General features: G+C 42.0%; 1 protein-coding gene across 5 annotated transcripts in view; it reads right to left on the bottom strand.

Moving 5' to 3' along the window:
* The window catches only part of ANKRD12 (ankyrin repeat domain 12), a 104,372-nt gene that overhangs the window by 46,288 nt on the left and 38,824 nt on the right, over positions 1–19,260 (bottom strand). For 3 of the 5 annotated variants that reach the window (XM_060244004.1, XM_060244003.1, XM_060244002.1), the window contains exons 2-4: positions 10,280–10,419; positions 8,085–8,232; positions 2,695–2,763 (exon numbers count right to left, since the gene is read on the bottom strand). In XM_060244004.1, coding sequence (XP_060099987.1) covers positions 2,695–2,763; positions 8,085–8,232; positions 10,280–10,366 — 304 coding nt within the window. In that variant the 5' untranslated portion in view covers positions 10,367–10,419. The remainder of the gene's footprint in view (positions 1–2,694; positions 2,764–8,084; positions 8,233–10,279; positions 10,420–19,260) is intronic. The other 2 variants (XM_060244005.1, XM_060244006.1) reach the window with 1 other exon arrangement.

Raw genomic sequence — 19,260 nt, 5'->3', positions numbered from 1 at the left:
ATCACATGCTTTGCATGTTGAATAGCCAAGATTTCCTGGCACCTCTAGTAATCTCAGGTTAAAGGTATTAAGAAAGTCTATTTCTAACAGTGGAGAGCCAGTGCTAGTCACAGAAGAAAAAGCTGAGCTAGATGGACCAACAATTTGACTCAGTATAAGGCAGCTTCACATATTTGTAGTTTACTAGTGATAGATATTCATGATGAGATATAGTGTGCATGCACGTGTTACAGATTTCAACAGTTTGATGTATATTTTGGATAAAAGTTCTGATGTTGCTTTAGGTTGCATAAGAGCCTGAAACCTGGATGATATCATGAACATTCAGAGCACACAGAATGACAAAGGTAAGAATTTTTTACCATTGAACAGTCCATCCGCAAGTTTTTGTCCCTATCCTCTGAAGGGGAACGTCTGATTTCTGACCATATCAAACACCCAGTGGCCGGAAGAAACTATTATACACACTAAACTTCTGTAAAGACTTGAAGTCTTTAACACATATATAAACATTGTAAGCTGCTTCAGAAACCAATCTTGGCTAAAAATGTGAAAGACAATATATGTCATTTTTGAGCACTATGAATCTGTGCTCTCTGAAGTCTTCTCATTAACCAAAGTCAGTGATTTTCAAACTTTAGAGCTGTGAGCATAAATCTAGTGTGCGTGTTTGGGAGGTCAGTAGCAGAACATCTGCATTTTTTGCAGAAGGTCCATAATTCAATAAGAGAGTAAATGATATGAAACCCTGAAGGTCACCATAAGTCAAAGTAGACAATATTGACCATGATAGACCAGTGTTCTCATTCAGTAAAATGCAGCTTCATTTGTCAACAGGACATGCATGACAACTGCTGGTATAGACTCCTCAGTGATTTCTCGGATCACAAAACTTTCTTCATACAAATTAGCAGAAAGAATACTACTCCACTAACATGTACCAAGAAAGGGGGAAAATCTGATCAGAATGATTGGGGATGGGGAAGAACACAGGGGCAGGGCAAGCCTGTCCTCATCAGAAGTATTTCTCCAGGTTTTTTCTTGTACCTCTTGTAGTTAGCCATCATTTCCCCCTTCCCTGTCTGTTTACACACCTGCCTCTGTGTCTCACAGGTCACATTTGAAAAAGACCATGAGATCATGCCCTTCCCCCAACAAATGTAATATAATCTCTGTGTGGTTTTGTATGTGGTTTTTATCTATGGAAGAGATTTAACCTAATATACCTCTAATTAAATAGGTAATTGCATTGTTTTGTAAAGACTTATATTACAAGTTTATTAAAATCAGTCATGTACTCTTATGAGATTTCAAATATATGTAATAGGAAAAATATAAATAAATAAATAATAGTAGCACCTGGCTCTCACCAACTTGAATCTTATGACATTAAAGACCTCACATCCTGGGAAGGGGGTGATAGCGAGCCTACCATCAGAGGCAGAGAAGCACCTGATCCCTCGTCAACACTTGTCAGCTACTCAACTTTCTTTCAGTATTACTTTTAGATAAATGCTACCTTAAAAGTATTGAAAGATGACGTTACCCTAGGTATTGTTCATTAACCAGCATTTAGCAAAAAATGATTCTCATTTTATTCTGTTCTGTTCATTCTTTCGCTTATTCTTCTCACAAAGACATTGCACTGAATATTCAAAGATCAAATCTAGATATAAGTCTTTATTCATACATGTAAAGTGTATTTAATGTGAGATCAACTGGAGAAAGAGTAGATTTATCATGCTTAGGCTACTAGTAGTTCCTCTTATAATACTTTATTAATCTTGGAAAAACAAAATGTTCAAACTTGTTTGGCATAATTTGTTATTTATGTTCTCAAGTGATTTGTTGTTGAAGAACAAATTTGCTTTACACATGTAACTTTAAATTCTGTCTCAACTCTTAAATCGTCTTGTCAGTGCTTCCTGAAACAAATATACACAAAACATAATCAAGCTGAAAACACTGTAGTTGGACCCTATGAAGCAGAAGTCTGGCTCACAATGTAATTCTTTCACACTCTTCACTTCCCTCAATAGATCTAAGATTTCCAAAACTCTGATGCTGGAGACTGCAAATTCCTCATGGACAAAAACACACAAATAAATCTGGGGCAGAACCAGCAGTACTCCTGCTGCAAAAAATTCCAGTGGTTTAAAAGCTTATACTCATTCAGTTCCTCCTCATTTTACCCCTCCTTGCCATGTTACTTTTGGTTAACAAGGGTCATGTCACCCCTCCAATAGTCATGTAAATCTCCAAAATCAGTTTTTCAAAGATTTCAGAGGGGTATTGGGGGAAGAGAGGGAGCAGGAAAGAATGGCATCCATGAATGCCACTGTATACACACGTCATTAGGTCTAAGCATTTGGAAATTATTTTATCAGTTATTAGATTTGCAATATTCTTTTTTCCTCTTTTACATGCAATTGCATTCAGTATGAAAACATTTTTATCCTAAAGAAGTTTACTACATGGTAACTGCCACTTTCCACCACAGACATGAACTCATTTCACATGCCTCCTTTGCAGGACACTTAGTGTTCTCCAACAAAAAGAAGTATACATTATGGTTATATTACTATTGGGCACTGTTTGTAGTCAGGTCGCTGTCACAGAAAAAGAATAAACTAAATGTAGTATAATTTTAAAATAGGAACAAACCATAGTAAGTACACCTGATAATTAATTTACCTGAATATGTTCTGTAAGTAGGAATTAATCTCTCCCCCCAGCTTTCATTTGTATGTCCTGGATCTGAATCTACAGAATGAAGAAGACATGGGAGAAAAGCAGGTGGAGGAGAGCAAGAGAAACAAAGTGGGGCACACAAGATAGAAATACTGTCATACCACACAGGAATTTTTTAAAAAATTATTTCATAGGATCTGTATGCTAGCTTTTCAGAAGTCCTTGAAGAATTTCTAATATTGTTAAGTAATCTTGTAATCTGATATTGTTAAGTATGCTGAGATCAGCTGATTTCAAGTACCAAATGCTATATAAAATACATAGGCAGAATACACATTATCATACAACCTCTCCTGCTTGGTACTCCACTTCAGAGCTGATTAACATGAAAGCCATTATCTCAAAAAAGAGAACCTTAGCCATGGCTAGCAAACATATTATCAGGTCATGGACACTTCTACTGCATGTTCAGTCTTTTTTCTGTTCAGCTGATTTTGTACAAAATCTATTATTGACATTTTGCATGGGTTCAAATCCCTACTCAATCATAAAGCTCATAAAGCTCTACTGAGTCATAAAGCTCAATGGAAGAACTCAACTAATCCCCACTGGGCACCTGTATTGTGTGTGTGTGTGGGGGGGGATTCTGTGCCTAAAAGGTAGCTGTAGAAGTTTCCATATTGTGACTCTGCTCTCCTAAAGCATTGCCTGATTAAAAGATGCAATATATCTCAGATCTTGTCCAGGATTACTACAAAAACTGCTGAAGAGTTCAGTTTAATAGTTTATCCAAATGTATCAAGGAGAAACCTATTCCCCAGGAAGGCATAAAAGTTCTGGAAAGGCCTGCAAACTGAAATCAGTTTCCCAAACTTCTTATCTGCTGTTCTGATGTCTTCCTTATGGCCAAAGGTTATGCAGAATTGCATGCTGCACTATCCAGCTGCCACTGTCCACTGCAGATCTGCATACAAACACTGAACAGACAGAACAGAGTGGCAATGCTTGTATCTTCTAGCATTGTTTGCTGGAGACAATAAACAAATATGGCTTAAACTTGAATGCTTAACTGGATAGCTGTTGTGGTACGTTCTTTGCTATCCTGTGCTCTGGAAGCCCTGGTTATAGTTTGTGTGTGTGTGTCTGTGTGTGTTTAAAAAAATTCTACAAGTGTCATATCAATTTTACAAAGCAATGTATCTAATAATTTTAACATATTAATTATTAACAACGCCTGAAACAGCATATACCTTTCCGAAACATTTTCTTCTACTTCCTAACTGACAGTTTAATATTCACACACTAAAGCAAAAAAGTGTGAAAAGATGGGTGCTTCGTTTTAGATCAAACTGTTCAAAAGTCATGTAAAGGTCTTATCTGCTACAGAGGATAGCTTTCTGTGATTCATACTATTATGCAATATTATCTCTTTGAATATTTTAGCTATCCCCCATCACATGCTCTTCATCCAAATACTTGCCATCCGTAGAGATGTTTTACATACTGTACTGAGCCTAAATACTGAAATTATAAAATCACAAAGCCCTTTAATTAAGAGTCCAGTCCTTACACTGAGACATTTCATATGCAAGGATACACAAAGAAGAAAAACCAAACTAGCATTATAGCAAAACATTTTGATATATTAAATAAGCAACATGGGGATAATCTTATTGTAGCTTTAAAAATCTCAATACAATACATGCAGGGGAATACATAGTTTCTCCCACACACACAGTATTTCGCATCATGGCCAAGAACCTGAAATAGCTTTGTATACCATCTAAGCATGCAGCCAATCACAGCCTTCTTAGGCACTATGCCAGGCTACCAACAGCTCTACAGCAAATGCTTATGGCTACACCTCCTTTCCCTATATGAGACCATCACTGACAGGGAATTCTGCACAAAAAGGGAAAAAACTCTACAAATACTGTGTATGTAGCACATATCTAGCACAGCTCTACTCAGGCATTCCACACAAGTACTTCACCACAGGACAAACGCCAAACTGGAGCCTTTATTGCTGTGATTAAGCAAGGGGAGGAAGAAGTGTCTCAGTCCCAAGGTATGATTGTTCCAATTTTTCCCCCATGCCTCACTGTATTGCCCTAACCCCCCCAACCACTTCAACTATTATTGGTAGCTGCAGAAAAAAAATGAAGTGGATTATGAAGAACTAAAGGAAAAGCCATCAAAATTAGATGAGTGGGCAACAACATGGCAAATGAAGTCCAGTGTTGGTAAATGTAAGGTGATGCAGACTGGAAAAAGAATTTTAAATATATACTGATGAGTTCTGAACTGGATGTGACAAAGATTGCAAAGATCTTGGGGTTATAGTGGATAGCTCAATAAAAATGGCAACTCAATGTGTGGCAGTGCTGTAAAAGGCAAGGAAAGAATAAAACAGCAAATATTGTAATGTCGTATAAAACCATAGAGGAGTCTCATTTAGAATACAATGTATAGTTCTGGTCACTGTATCTCAAACAGGACATTGCAGAGTTGGAAAAAGTATAAAAGTGGGTAAACCAAGATGATCAAGTGTTAGAACACATTTCCTGTGAGCAAAGGCTGAAAAGTATTGGATTTTTTAGTTTAGACAACAAAGGCTGGGCAGGGTGGAGGAAGATACATGAAGGAAATCTATAAAATTATGAAAGGCACAGGGGAAGAAGAGATAGGGAGATTTTTTTTCCCCTCTCCCATAACACTAGAACTCAGAGGTGCCTGATAAAGTTGATGGGCAATAGATGAAGGTAGTCCCCTGTGTAAGCACCAAGTCATCACTGACCCATGGGGTGATGTCACATGTTTTCTTTTTGTTACAGGGTGGTTTGCCACTGCCTTTCCCAGCCATCTACACTTTACCCCAGCAAGAGGTACAGGACAGTAAAAATGAGATATTTCTTTATTCCACAAATATTAAAGCTCTACAGCACAAAAAAGGGCCATAGAGTCATAGCAGCTGTGACAGCCATGCTGAAAGCCAATGAAAGGTTGCTGCATAGCATTCATGGAAAGGGGGGAAAAAAGCTCAAAGGAAATACGCAGAAAACTCCCATGTGTGGAAGCTCTGTTGCTAACATAAACAGTTCTACATTCACAGCAGCAATGAAATCAATCTGGAAAATCCTTGCTGTGTAGAAGCAGCTTTACTGTTTGCTCCCAAAATGGAATTCATTAATGTGCTTGTGTTTTGAATCTCCAAAAGGGACAGAGTCCAGGATGGACTTCAGCCAACAGACGTGTACATATTTTAGAAAACTTCGAAGCCATAAAGGAACCCACCTCCATTTTAATCTCAGGAAAAAAAATGAAAATTTTGCAGAAAAATGAAATATATACAATACTTACATATCAGGCCTAAATTTCTTTAAATACAAAATGCATTAGTCATAAAATATTATAAAGTTGTAATATTTGGCATATTAATTAAATCTAAAATTATAAAGGCAATTTTGCTTGCAGAAAACTAAGGCAAATACACTTAAATACTAAAGAGAATGGAGCTGTAAGTTTTTGCTGTACAAAATGTAGCAAAAACAGAAAAAGACAAATTTTGCAATCAGAAACAGTATCATAAAGCCATATAATGAACAATTCAATAACATATTATCATACATATTATAGCATATTAACAATGGACAAAGTCAATCACATAGAAAAATTGAAAATAAAAAATCTTTGAAAAGCTGTATTAGTCCAAAGCATACACAGTAACTACCAACATCTAACAGTGTAATTTGTCTTACCTAAAAATTAAAAAGCATTCCAAAAGAAAAAAACATATTTCATAAGGTGCTTTTTTTTGGGGGGGGGGGGGTTCCAACACTCCCCTAAATTTCCAATTCTTTCTCTGGAAAACAACTAAAAAAGTCCTCAGAAAAAAATCTTGCCCTTTTTTCCTGCAGTTCCTCACAGGCCTTCACATCTCTAGCATGGAACATGACCAACAGCTGCAATGACTAGGTTCCATATAGGTGCTCTGTTGTGAGACTAGAATTCTTGCCTTAGTCAATTGATGCTGACCATTACAATTAACCACTTCAGTAACAAGCAGGGACAGAGACAGCACTGTCGGTACCTTTCAGAGGCACAGGAGTGTTTCAAGCGACAAAGATAGATCCAGGTTGGTAGCCATGTTGGTCTACAGCAACAGAACAAAATTAGAGTTCAGTAGAACCTTTAAGACCAACAAAGTTTTATTCAGGGTGTGAGCTTTCATGTGCATGCACACTTTAGCAGTTCTTTCATCTACTTTGCTTTCTAGTATCTATGCCTGATGCTGTTCAGTAAGTATTGTGTCTGAGCTGTATCTCTGTTTCAGAATGCATGGACACAGAGGAATTTGTTTCCACTCCCACCTGGTTACTGACTTCAGCTGTTTCAACACACTGAGACAAGATGAAGTGTTCATCCAATGTTCTGCAGAGGTATGGTCTTGCAAGGAGGAAATGTGATATCCTCAGATTGTATAATCCCCCAATGACCACTACAGCTTTATAAACCATACAGACAGTACACAGGGCTAATCAAAATAACTGATGTATACGGCTGCCAATCAGCATGAGTACCCAATCCCAGTTAACTATTTTGCATAGTGCAGAACATAAACTGTCCCTGGGACTCCATTCCAGGACTGTATGGTATATAATCCCTATGTGAGGATATTGGGCTTTCTTGGCAGTTCTCCTCATCCTGTTATATATGGCTGGTGACAATGCCAGGGTTGCTGAGGGATTCATAATGACCTATTTCTGTGTGCCAGTTGGCTGTGTGATTAAAGAATAGTCCCCAACTGTGTGATTTTTAGTCTGACTTCTTCCTTCTGTTTTGCTGCTAAACAGGCCTGTTGTTAGCCAAGGTATGTTCTGCTTTTTGCCAGCCCTGGGTGGGATCTGAACACACAGAACCTTAGGCCACAAGTGTCAAGTATGTATTCCAATCTGCCTATTGAAATCAACAGGATGTAGAAGTGCAGTAAGCAGTGTCAAAATCTCTACCCCAGGTTTCAGTCATTCAGTTCTCCTTCACTTTACTCATGACATGTCATACATGGGCATCAGTAAAACAAAGTTAATTTAGATGCCTCAGTTAAGAACAGCAGCTTACATTCTCACAAAAGACAAACACCAAATAGAAGCAAAGTGGTCAACTATCACATGTACAAAACTGGATAAACACTAGAAGGAGTAGCTAAGAGGATCAGTGTAGCATGAACTGTCTTGATATATACTTGATTTGAGCCCCATCAGGTTGCTAGACTGGTGACACAAAAATAGGAGTAAGAAGATCACGATTATTGCACCTTTTGTAACAGGTTACCAACCGTTAACAAGTTTGTCATACGCATTAAAAGTTGAAGAGAAAAATAAAGAAGACCCTACCTGTATCTGAATTTTGATCTTCATTTCTCGATGGACTAACATTAAACTGAAGTTTACGTTTCATGGAAGACTTTTCTTTCATTTCCTTCCCTCCATCACTCCTTTCCAGTTTTGCAGCTTTGCTGTAGGAGGCAATCTTGTCCTTGCTCTAGTATAAAAAGAAAAGTTGAAGTGTGATGTTTACATAAGAACTACTAATAGAATTATAAAACTGACAAAAAGAAAAATTCTATTAAAACCTATTTACCAATAACTTTTTTCTGTTACAGATTACATTCATTTAAGGACTTAACTACATATTGCCTCAAAATACAAACTGAGAAACAATGGAATTCTTAAGACTCTGGCATACTATCATGCTATTTTTATAGATAAGAAAGCTGCTAAAATATAGAATAGTGATGCTGTAAACTATTTAAAATCACATTTCTATATTAAGATATTAAATACTAACATAGTCAATTCATTTATACATATTTCATTGAACTTTGAACATAAAAATCAGCAAGTGAATCAATCCCAACTAGGGGTGGGCATGAACTGAAAAATAAGCAGCTGTTTGAGCACGAACCGGGCTGCTTTGTGGTTTGTTTTGAATTTCCCAAACCCAAAAATTAACTACATTTTTCTATGGTGGTTCACTTGTTTTGTTTTTGCGGTTCATTCTCCAGTCAGCCTGGTGCTGATCACTCAATCCCTAGGCAACGCTAGGAGTGGACTTGCGGAGAGCCCTAGAAACACCCAAAACAGTTGTTCATAGCTTGACTGGCAGCTCTGGAAACCTACCACAGGGCTCACATTCTGCTCTATGGGAGCAGATTATATTCCAGTATAACACCACACCCTGACTCAGCTGCATTGTCTGCAGCACAAAGAAGAGTTCGTTCAGTTTGGTGTAGTGGTTAAGTGTGCAGACTCTTATCTGGGAGAACTGGGATTGATTCCCCACTTCTCCACTTGCAGCTGCTGGAATGGCCTTGGGTCAGCCATAGCTCTCACAGAGGTTGTCCTTGAAAGGCAGCTGCTGTAAGAACTCTCTCAGCCCCACCTACCGCACACGGTGTCTGTTGTGTGTGTGGGGGGAAGGTAAAGGAGATTGTGACCACTCTGAGATTCAGTATATAGGGCAGGATATAAATCCAATATCATCATCATCAGTTGTTGTTTGCTGCATGGCTGATTTAGGGAAGGCTTTGAGGACTTTCCACCCCACCACCAACATGAGACAGAAGTCCAGAAATTCCAGAAATCAAACAAACTACAAACCACAATTTTCCCGGTTTGTACCCATCCCTAATCCCAACCACCACAAAAGTAACCTTCTAACACACCAGTCTGAGGAAACAGGACCTTTATAGTTGTGTCCAACTGTGGATGTACACACATATATATAAACTTTAATTCTTTCTCTCTGGCATACGTACATATAATCCTTACTGTTAAAGTATTGTGGTCACTTTTCAATTTTTCTCTCAATCTCAGCTTCCATGGTTTGGAAGGATTGTAAATATTAAAACAATGACCACCCTAAAGGTTTTGCTTCTCTTTGAAAGTTTTCATACAGTCAAAAGTCTTACAAAACTGGCAAGAGACTACTTCTAAATTGATCCAGTCTAATAAAAAGCCCAGAGTATCTTTGTATATTTCCACAGAGAGGAAAGAACATAAAGGTGAGATATATTACCAAACAATTAAATTAAAATCACTTTCAAAATAATTACACAATGATAAAAATATGCCTTGGTATATTCTAGAAAAGTATTAAAGCTTCACTTACATATATGTATTTTTAAAAAGTTATATAACAAAAACATAAAAAAGACACTGGACATCAATATTATTAACAGTAACAAGCATTAACACGTCAATACTTACATCAACCCTTGAAAACTTTTGACACAATATAAAAGTGAAGTCCAAAAAAACCTCCCAAATTTTAATTTTCTTAAAAAAAAATATCTGTGAAGTATGCCTACCCAAACTCACCATATCTGATCCCGAATTTACCACCAGAATAGAATGAGAAAAGTTACACTAGATTCGGAGTAGCATTTTATTTTAGTTAAGTGCCTCCTACAATTCTTCATAGCATAGTAATACTATTATCTTATACGCCATATAATCCCGTTTGACTCGTGTATTATATGCTTCAATGAAAGCTGGTCTTCAATATAATCTTAAATTTATTTCTATACCTTTCTTCCAGTTGGCTTCTCCACCATGGTGCTATCACTGTCAGAATTTTGAATCTGAACTGCTTTTGCTGACCCAAATCTGGGCATTTTATAGTCCTTCACTAACTTTATCTTGCATCAGTGTGCTCATTATTATGTATCTGTCAAAAAGAAAGAGAAAATTACTATATAGGTCTTAACTGCATACATGGAATTATTGAAGTACACATCATGTAAGAACAAAATATTTTACAAATGTGTTAATTAGCTCAGTTAAAATATTTCAAGATTACAATAAATCAGGTCATAATATTTCAAATATTTTAATTTCATTATAGTGAACAGTGAAAAGCAACAAGTTCTGAAAATTGCACACACAGTTTCTATCTTTATATCTGGGATAAATTTTATGTACTGGTTTTGAGAAGGTCAAATAGTAACATATTGAAATGCACTATCCCAAAGTCCCTGGCTATGCAGTAAACCCAGAATTACAATTCACATGAAGTTACGTCAGTACTGAGCTTACTGTGTGGCCAGAGGTTAGTTTTCAGGCAGCTACTGTATGGTTAGAAGCTGACTATCTCCACATTATACAGTTGAAGCAAAATATTCTCACATGGTTGTGAAACAGGCAGCTCAGCACCAAACATACATCTATACCACATCTATATGACTCTTGTTTACCTGCCATTATAACTATAAAGTAAAGTTAAGAGCCACGTGGCGGAGAGTGGTAAAGCTGCAGTACTGCAGTTGGAGCCCTCTGCTCACAACCTGAGTTTGATCCCAGCGAAAGCTGGTTCAGGTAGCCGGCTCCAGGTCGACTCAGCCTTCCATCCTTCTGAGGTCGGTAAAATGAGTACCCAGCTTGCTGGGGGGGAAATGTAGATGACTGGGGAAGGCAATGGCAAACCACTCTGTAAAAAGTCTGCAGTGAAAATGCTGTGAAAGCAATGTCACCCCAGAGTAGAAAACAACTGGTGCTTGCACAGGGGACTACCTTTACCCTTTTACTACAACTATTTCTGGAATATTACAAGTTTGCAAAAATCCGAACCATTGCAATGACAATTACATAACATTACTAAACTCTAATGTATAGCCTTTCACATTGTCCCATAGGAATTAAATTAAATCATAATGGGTCCTAAGTCTGTGACCCGAAAAACTGCAAGAAGAAAACCTATAAAGCCTTCATAGAACAACAAGCCTAGACAACTGAAGTGAGATAGTGGCCTGGATCCACTACTTGTTTGTGTGTGTGAATAATCTCTAATTTCCACTGCATAACTCTGACTCTCTCCTCATGCTGGTTCCTGGAGGTCCCCTATCTCCTTGAACAGGGGTGGCCAAACTTGCTTAATGTAAGAGCCACACAGAATAGCTATCAGATGTTTGAAAGTCACAAGACATGAAAATCAGATGTTTGAGAGCCCAAAACAGAAAGGAACGAAAATAGATGGGAAAGGGGGGAGGGAGGAGGAAAGAAAGCAACTTTATTTTTAAATACATTCTCCAAACCACCAGCTGGCTTGGAGAAGTGATTTAAAAAGACAAATGCCTTTTCCAAACCAGCCAATGGGGTGGTGGGGGCTTTGAGAGCTGCACAATATGTATGAAAGAGTTCATTCATGGAGAGGACGGGATATAAGTTTAAAGTAAAAAAATAAATACAAACAAGTAGCTTCCAAGCCACAGTTTGGCCACCCCTGTCCTAGAAGAAGTGGAGGCTGTGTTGACAGAAATCCCTTCTATCAGTGGAAATCACCAATGGATTCTAGCTAACGATCTCAGCCAAAGCATCTGGTTTAGTGCCAATATACCATCTCTTACATGCCTATACATCAGGGGTGGCCAATGGTAGCTCTCCAGATGTTTTTTTGCCTACAACTCCCATCAGCCCCAGCCATTGGCCATGCTGGCTGGGGCTGATGGGAGTTGTAGGCAAAAAAAACATCTGGAGAGCTACTGTTGGCTACCCCTGCTATACATGATATATAAGGCAACTTCATAAAATAAACCTTGGCTTAATAAGTTTTTCATATATTTAAAAATATCCCCAAACATACTCAGGCACGCCAACTGAATAGACAAAAACTGCACTGTCCCTGGTGACCAATTTCTTAGAACAGCTTTTGCTGACTTCCCATAAAGCAATGTGGCCAAGTGCAAAGTAATGCACATTGGGGCCAAGAATCCCAGCTACAAATACAAGTTGACAGGGTGTGAACTGGCAAAGACTGACCAAAAGAGAGATCTTGGGGTCATGGTAGATAACTCACTGAAAACGTCAAGACAGTGTGCGATTGCAATAAAAAAGGCCAATGCCATGCTGGGAATTATTAGGAAGGGAATTGAAAACAAATCAGCCAGTATCATAATGCCCCTTTATAAATCGATGGTGCGGTCTCATTTGGAATACTGTGTGCAATTCTGGTCACCACATCTCAAAAAGGATATTATAGCATTGGAAAAAGTCCAAAGAAGGGCAACTAGAATTACTAAAGGGTTGGAACACTTTCCCTATGAAGAAAGGTTAAAACGCTTGGGGCTCTTTAGCTTGGAGAAATGTCGACTGCGGGGTGACATGATAGAGGTTTACAAGATAATGCATGGGATGGAGAAAGTAGAGAAAGAAGTACTTTTCTCTCTTTCTCACAATACAAGAACTCGTGGGCATTCGATGAAATTGCTGAGCAGTCGGGTTAGAACGGATAAAAGGAAGTACTTCTTCACCCAAAGGGTGATTAACATGTGGAATTCACTACCACAGGAGGAGGTGGCGGCTACAAGCATAGACAGCTTCAAGAGGAGGTTAGATAAAAATATGGAGCAGAGGTCCATCAGTGGCTATTAGCCACAGTATGTGTGTGTGTGTATAACTTTTTTTTTTTTGCCACTGTGTGACACAGAGTGTTGCACTGGATGGGCCAGTGGCCTGATCAACATGGCTTCTCTTATGTTCTTATATTAAGCACTGGCAATGTTTTTGTAGATGTTTTGTCACATATAAATTGTTAACTGGAATTACTTAAAATCAATCCTCCTCCTACCAGAGTCCCACACTGAGTTCAACATTTTTGGTCATACTAGAAGGAAGCACTGGAGATTTACTGTGAAAGCTTTGTGTACCTCTGTGGTAGGAAAGACTTTTTAGCATAGGTGGTTCCCACCATTTTGTCATAGAGGTAGGTCTTAACTTCAAATTTGCTTTGTGCATAGAGGGAATCATCCTACTTTTAATCTGGTAACTTCCCAAAGCTGTGGGGGGGGGGGGGGGACTTGTCATAGACAGAACTGTAAACCAAGGTAACATATCACAAAAGAAAAGCAACTCTAAAGGAACTCTAGGGTGAATGACAGATAAACAATACAGTTTAGCAGGGAAAAATACATTTTTATACCTATATAAAGATATCACTCCACTAGGCACTCATCTTAAATCAGGATGGTGTAAGATGTCCTCCCTATCTCAGAGTACTGGAACTGTCAGCCCCTTCATAGCAGACAGCCTCTGACTTTGACAACTTATGTATAAAGGTCACTGTTCTCAGGAAAAGAATCCTAGCATTAGAAATTTAAAGGAAACTTTCCCAACAAGTTCAAGAGATGTTTCTGCAAGAACTGACAAGCTAAATGTAATTGCCTAGATTGAAATCTCAGCTACTGGCTAATTAATCAAACTGAAAGCCAGTTTGGTGTAGTGGTTAAGTGTGTGGACTCTTATCTGGGAGAACCGGGTTTGATTCCCCACTCCTCCACTTGCACCTGCTGGAATGGCCTTGGGTTAGCCATAGCTCTGGCAGAGGTTGTCCTTGAAAGGGCAGCCGCTGTGAGAGCCCACGCAGTCCCACCCATCTCACAGGGTGTCTGTTGTGGTGGGGAGAAAATATAGGAGATTGTAAACCGCTCTGAGTCTCTGACTCAGAGAGAAGGGCGGGGTATAAATCTGCAATTCTTCTCTGAGAGACACACTTCAAAAAGTAGGTTACATGGGGATGCCTAGTTAAGGGCATGCCATCCACATCTTGGTACCTAGCAAACAAGTCCTGCATAAGGTGTTAGCTCTTAGCTTTTGGTCTGTCTGCTAGCAGAAAACCAAGCATGTGCTGAGTTGAAAGTACGCAGCTTCCTTCTGACACCAACATATTACATAGGCTACCAGATAAGATCATACATTCTGGATGGGGAGTATTTCCTGAAAGAATACATAGTTTGGGTTATCTGAACTAAATATCCTAACTTTAAGAGATGTTACCATTCAATTTCCATGTAGTGAACTTAAGCCATGCTGGATGTGGGTCATGTATGGGTACCGCTGGCCCAAGGGCACCCCAGGCAGGCATGCCCTGCCGCGCCCCCCCCCAGCGCTGCAACACATTGCTATGCTCCATCACACACCCCAAGCATGCCACGCCAAGGCGCCAAACCCTCCCCCCTCCCCCCCGTGAAATCAGAACATGCCGTACCTTGGCTGTACCAGCCACAACGTGTATCTTATCTTTCGAAGAACACACTGGAGGCTTTTCCTCTCTCCTTTCCAGAATTGGAAGGGAGGGGGAGCCAAGCCTCCTCCAGCACGTTCTTCAAAAGACAAGATGCACATCTCATCGCGGCCAGCAGGGCTCAGGCATGGTGTGCTCTAATCATGCCGGAGGAGGAGGCGAAGGGATGGGAAGGGAGGAAAGGAAAGGCAGCGACCGGTGGGGGAGGCAGGCAAACTAGGCGCTTGCCTGGGGCACTGGGAGGGGGGAACCAATTCAGAACCCCCACCCTCCCGGCGCCCTAGGCAAGCGCCTAGTTTGCCTAGTGGGTGAGCTGGCCCTGTGTATAGGACTCTAGTTTAACAAGTCTGGACTTATAAAGATCTTACATAGTCCTGAAGCAGACTAAGCCAATGTGGTCAATATGGCTTCCTCAGCTTTGAACTATTGGGAGTGAAAAGAAGGACTAATCCAGTCGCTGAAGCCTCTGGGATGTTAGTGGGCTGATTTGGTTTTAAGAGTTTGGTAACTGGAGAAAAATCTGTCTGGTGGTTGACAAAGGATAGTTATATGCAGATAGATCTCAACATCTCCATTCAGAAGTGCCTGTGCTTGATGAAAGTGTTCAGGAATTTTAAATCCAGTATTGCCCTTCAGACTCTTAGAATATGGAATATGAAAACCGCTATTAATATGGTACTGCCACTATTGTTCTGATGTTGAACAGAGGTAAATAGCTTTTAAGGTGTGGTGTTTCCCTGAGTGCCAAGATCTGAGAGAGTACAAAACCTTATTGAGAAGAAGCCCTATGATTTCTAAGGCATAATTGTATCTGGCAGTTTCTCTCACTTATCTGTCTATGGAAGGCAGAACACACCGATGATGAAACAGCGGAGATTCATTTCCACACAGGAATGGGCCTGGCATTAGTTACGGTATTGTTGGAATCTGATTTCTGACTTGTGCTGCCCTGACAGAAGACTTTGTGATGGCTTTGGCCTACCCTATCATGTTAGTCTACATCAGGGGTCCTCAACCTTTTTAAATAGGGGGCCAGTTCACTGTCCCTCAGACTGTTGGAGGGCCGGACTGCCGTTACTGTACAAGGCCGCGGGCCGTCAGTTCTCCGTCTTCTGCATCTCTCTCCCTTCCCCACACCACACACCCTGGCCTGGAAACTCACCTCACCTCGGTATCACCTCACACTCTGTCTCCGCTGCCTCAGCCCAGTGCCAGAAGTGTGCGTTGCTAACGCAAGTTTAGGTCGAACGTCACTTCCGGTCTGATTTTGCCATAACCCGGCGGGCCGCATAAACGTCCTCAGCGGGCCGCATCTGGCCCACGGGCCGTAGGTTGAGGACCCCTGGTCTACATTATCGGTTCTGAATCAAGTAAGTATACACTGGATAAAAATGGAATGAAAAGACAGCTTTTATTGGCATTCATTGTCCTATCTGTTAGTAGTAGGCATCGTTTTTTTCTTCTCTTAGTTTTCACCAAAATGTATTATTTCAAAATTATTTTCTCCAAGGAAGCCAGGAGGACCTTGTATTTCTAATTTACATGCCAAGATTTCAACCACAGTTATGGCCAAGCTGCCATGGCAGAGAACAGCTGCTCTCGAAGAAAGTCTCAGCACATCTAAGGCACCTGCTTGTGAAGATCTTGAGGAATCTAAAAAGCTCCATCCCTAGCTGTTGTGTATGCGGACTTTAGTGAAGACTTATTGGGTGTTCCTGCAAGGCTCACTGGAGCCAGAAGGATTGAGCATGGGGACTCGGGATCAATGGGCAACAGGATCCAAATCCCTGTTTCCTTGCTCCAATCACAGGCCCCCTGCTGGTTTGAATGATCCAGTAAAATGCTTGCGTGGGAACCCTGGTATATAGTTGGCCCTGTGGGCCTAGTTAGCCAGTCTTTGAGTGCAGCCCTAAACTATGCTGTACCTAATAAAGAGCTGATGATCACTACCACCTCCTCTTAATTGCATTGAACCCACTATATCATAGTGGCAACAAGAATGAGCGAAGCCCAGGACCAACCGGCATCGTCCAGCGCACTGGGCTCCAGCGCTGCCGTGCAACCGCCACCTGGCCCTACCATGGCTGCCACTCCTGGACCACACGGATACATCCCGGAGTTCAACCCAGACTACCCCAAGAACTGGGACACCTGGGAGAAGAGGCTGAACTACTTCATCCAACACTACAAGATCACGGATGAAGACCAGCAGAAGTTGCTCCTGCTCAGCATCTGCGGCATGGCGACCTTGCAGTTGGCTGAAAGCCTCATCTTGCCCACTATGCTTGAGGTGGCCACTTACAAGGCGATCGTGGAGAAGTTGACCAGTCACTTCCTGCCCTGGCCAACCCACACAACCCGGTGCATTGAATGTGCTGATCACTGCTGCCACGGAGGAGTTTGTTTTCCGCCTTTGTGCTATGCTTCAGTGTTTTGACTCAGCGGATTTGAAGGTCAAAAAGGAAAAGTGCCTCCTGGGGGTTGTAAATATAGGTTTCCTGGCCTACTCGGTGGATTTCAGCGGAATCCACCCCTCTCAGGAGAAGATCAAGGCCATCTGTGATGCACTGGCACCCACCAATAGGGTGGAGCTACAGGCCTTCCTCAGTCTATTGAACTTTTACCATGCCTTCCTTCCCCACAAGGCGGCCGTGGCAGAGCCACTCCACAGGATACTGGACAAGAGGGCTTCGTGGGTTTGGGCCTGCTGGCAATCTGCCGCCTTCCAAGCTGTAAAGGACCTCACATCCAATGATTTACTTGCTTATTTCTACGAGCAACTGCCTGTCGTTTTGGCCAGCAATGCCTCTCCATAGAGGGTAGGGGCGGTCCTAGCGCACGTGTTGCTGGACCGCCGCGAGGTCCCGGTGGCTTACTATTCCAGGACCCTACAGAAATTGGAATGCAACTATGTGCAGATTGACAAGGACGGTCTGGCCACTGTAGCGGGAGTCAAGAAATTCCATGACTACCTTTATGGCCGGCCCTTCACCATCCTCATGGACCATAAACCCCTGCTGGGCCTCTTTGCCCCCATCTGCCAAACACCCCAAATGATGTTGCCATGGGTTTTGAGGTAGTCCATCTTCCTTGTGAGGTACCAATACGCCCTCCAATATCACCCGGGAAAGCCAATGGGCCATGCAGACACCTTGAGCCACCTGCCATCTGGGAACCCAGATCCTGCCTCAGCACACCAGATTCTGCTTACTGAATCCCTCCCAGACCGCCTTATACACGCCAAGGACATTGCCCAGTTCTCCACCAGGGACAAGACCCTCTCTCGAGTTTTGGACTGGGTGTGGAGGGGGCAGCCCACCAGCTGGGAAGGCCCGGATTTTACAGCATACGCATGTTGCCGGGATGAACTTTCGGTGCACAAGAGGTGTTTGTTGTAGGGGAGTAGGGTGGTGGTGTCCCCGGCGGCAGTGAGTCCTCACCACGCTGCACGAAACCCACCCGGGGATCGTGCGCATAAAAGCTCTTGCCCGCAGCTATATTTGGTGGTCTGTGATTAATGATGCTATTGAGTCTTGGGTCACCTGATGCCAACCATGCCAGGAGACCCATCTGGCACCACCAGAAGCACCAGCCCAACAGTGGGAGTTCACATGCAACCCCTGGTCCCGTCTGCATCTGGACTTTGCAAGGCCCTTTCAGGGGCAGACCTTCTTCCTCATTGTGGACTCCTACTCGAAGTGATTCGAGGTAATCAACGTGGCATCCACCTCCTCTAGGGCTGCCATTGGTGCTCTCTGCAGGATCTTTGCAACACAGGGCTTGCCCAACACCCTCGCCTCCAACAACAGGACGGCATTCACGTCAAGCGAGTTTCAAGACTTTTGCGCTCGAAACTTGATTAGGCATATTAGGTCAGCCCCTTCCACCCAGCCACCAATGGTCAAGTCGAAAGGATGGTGTAGCCAACTAAGGAATCACTCCTCTGCATCATCCAAGGGGACTGGGAGGCCCGCCTTACCGAGTGCCTACTGGCCCAGCATTTTATTCCCTGTATGGCCACTGGCCATAGCCCAGCCGAGCTCCTAATGGGCCAGCGGCTGTCAACACTCCTGGACCGGTTGCACCCAGACCGAGCCTAGACCTACAGGAGATGCCGGAGGTGATCCAGGCGCCCCGAGGGTTCGATACAGGAGACTTAGTGTATGTAAAGGACTTTGGGGGTGGTCCCGCATGGATCCCAGCCCGAGTTACCCAAGTGTTAGGGTTGGTTATGTACGAGGTCACCACGGAAGGCAGGTCCATCATTAGGCAGCACACCAACCAGTTATGGTCATGCGAAGCCCCCCCAGGGATGATATCGAGGATTATAGCCCCAACGACCTGCCAGCCGTTCCGACCTCATCAACCAAACCAGCCGAAGCAGAGACCCAAGCACCAGCCCTTCTGATCGAGTCAGAGGCCTCTCAGGACGCTGAAACACCAGCTGAAACTCCAGCATCGCCGGCCCCTCCGCTTGCCATGCCAGAAGCAGTG

This window comes from Heteronotia binoei, chromosome 7, assembly GCF_032191835.1.
Source record: "Heteronotia binoei isolate CCM8104 ecotype False Entrance Well chromosome 7, APGP_CSIRO_Hbin_v1, whole genome shotgun sequence".
Taxonomy (NCBI): domain Eukaryota; kingdom Metazoa; phylum Chordata; class Lepidosauria; order Squamata; family Gekkonidae; genus Heteronotia; species Heteronotia binoei.
Note: the sequence above shows the minus strand (reverse complement) of the source record. Positions and strands in the feature narration are given on the sequence as shown.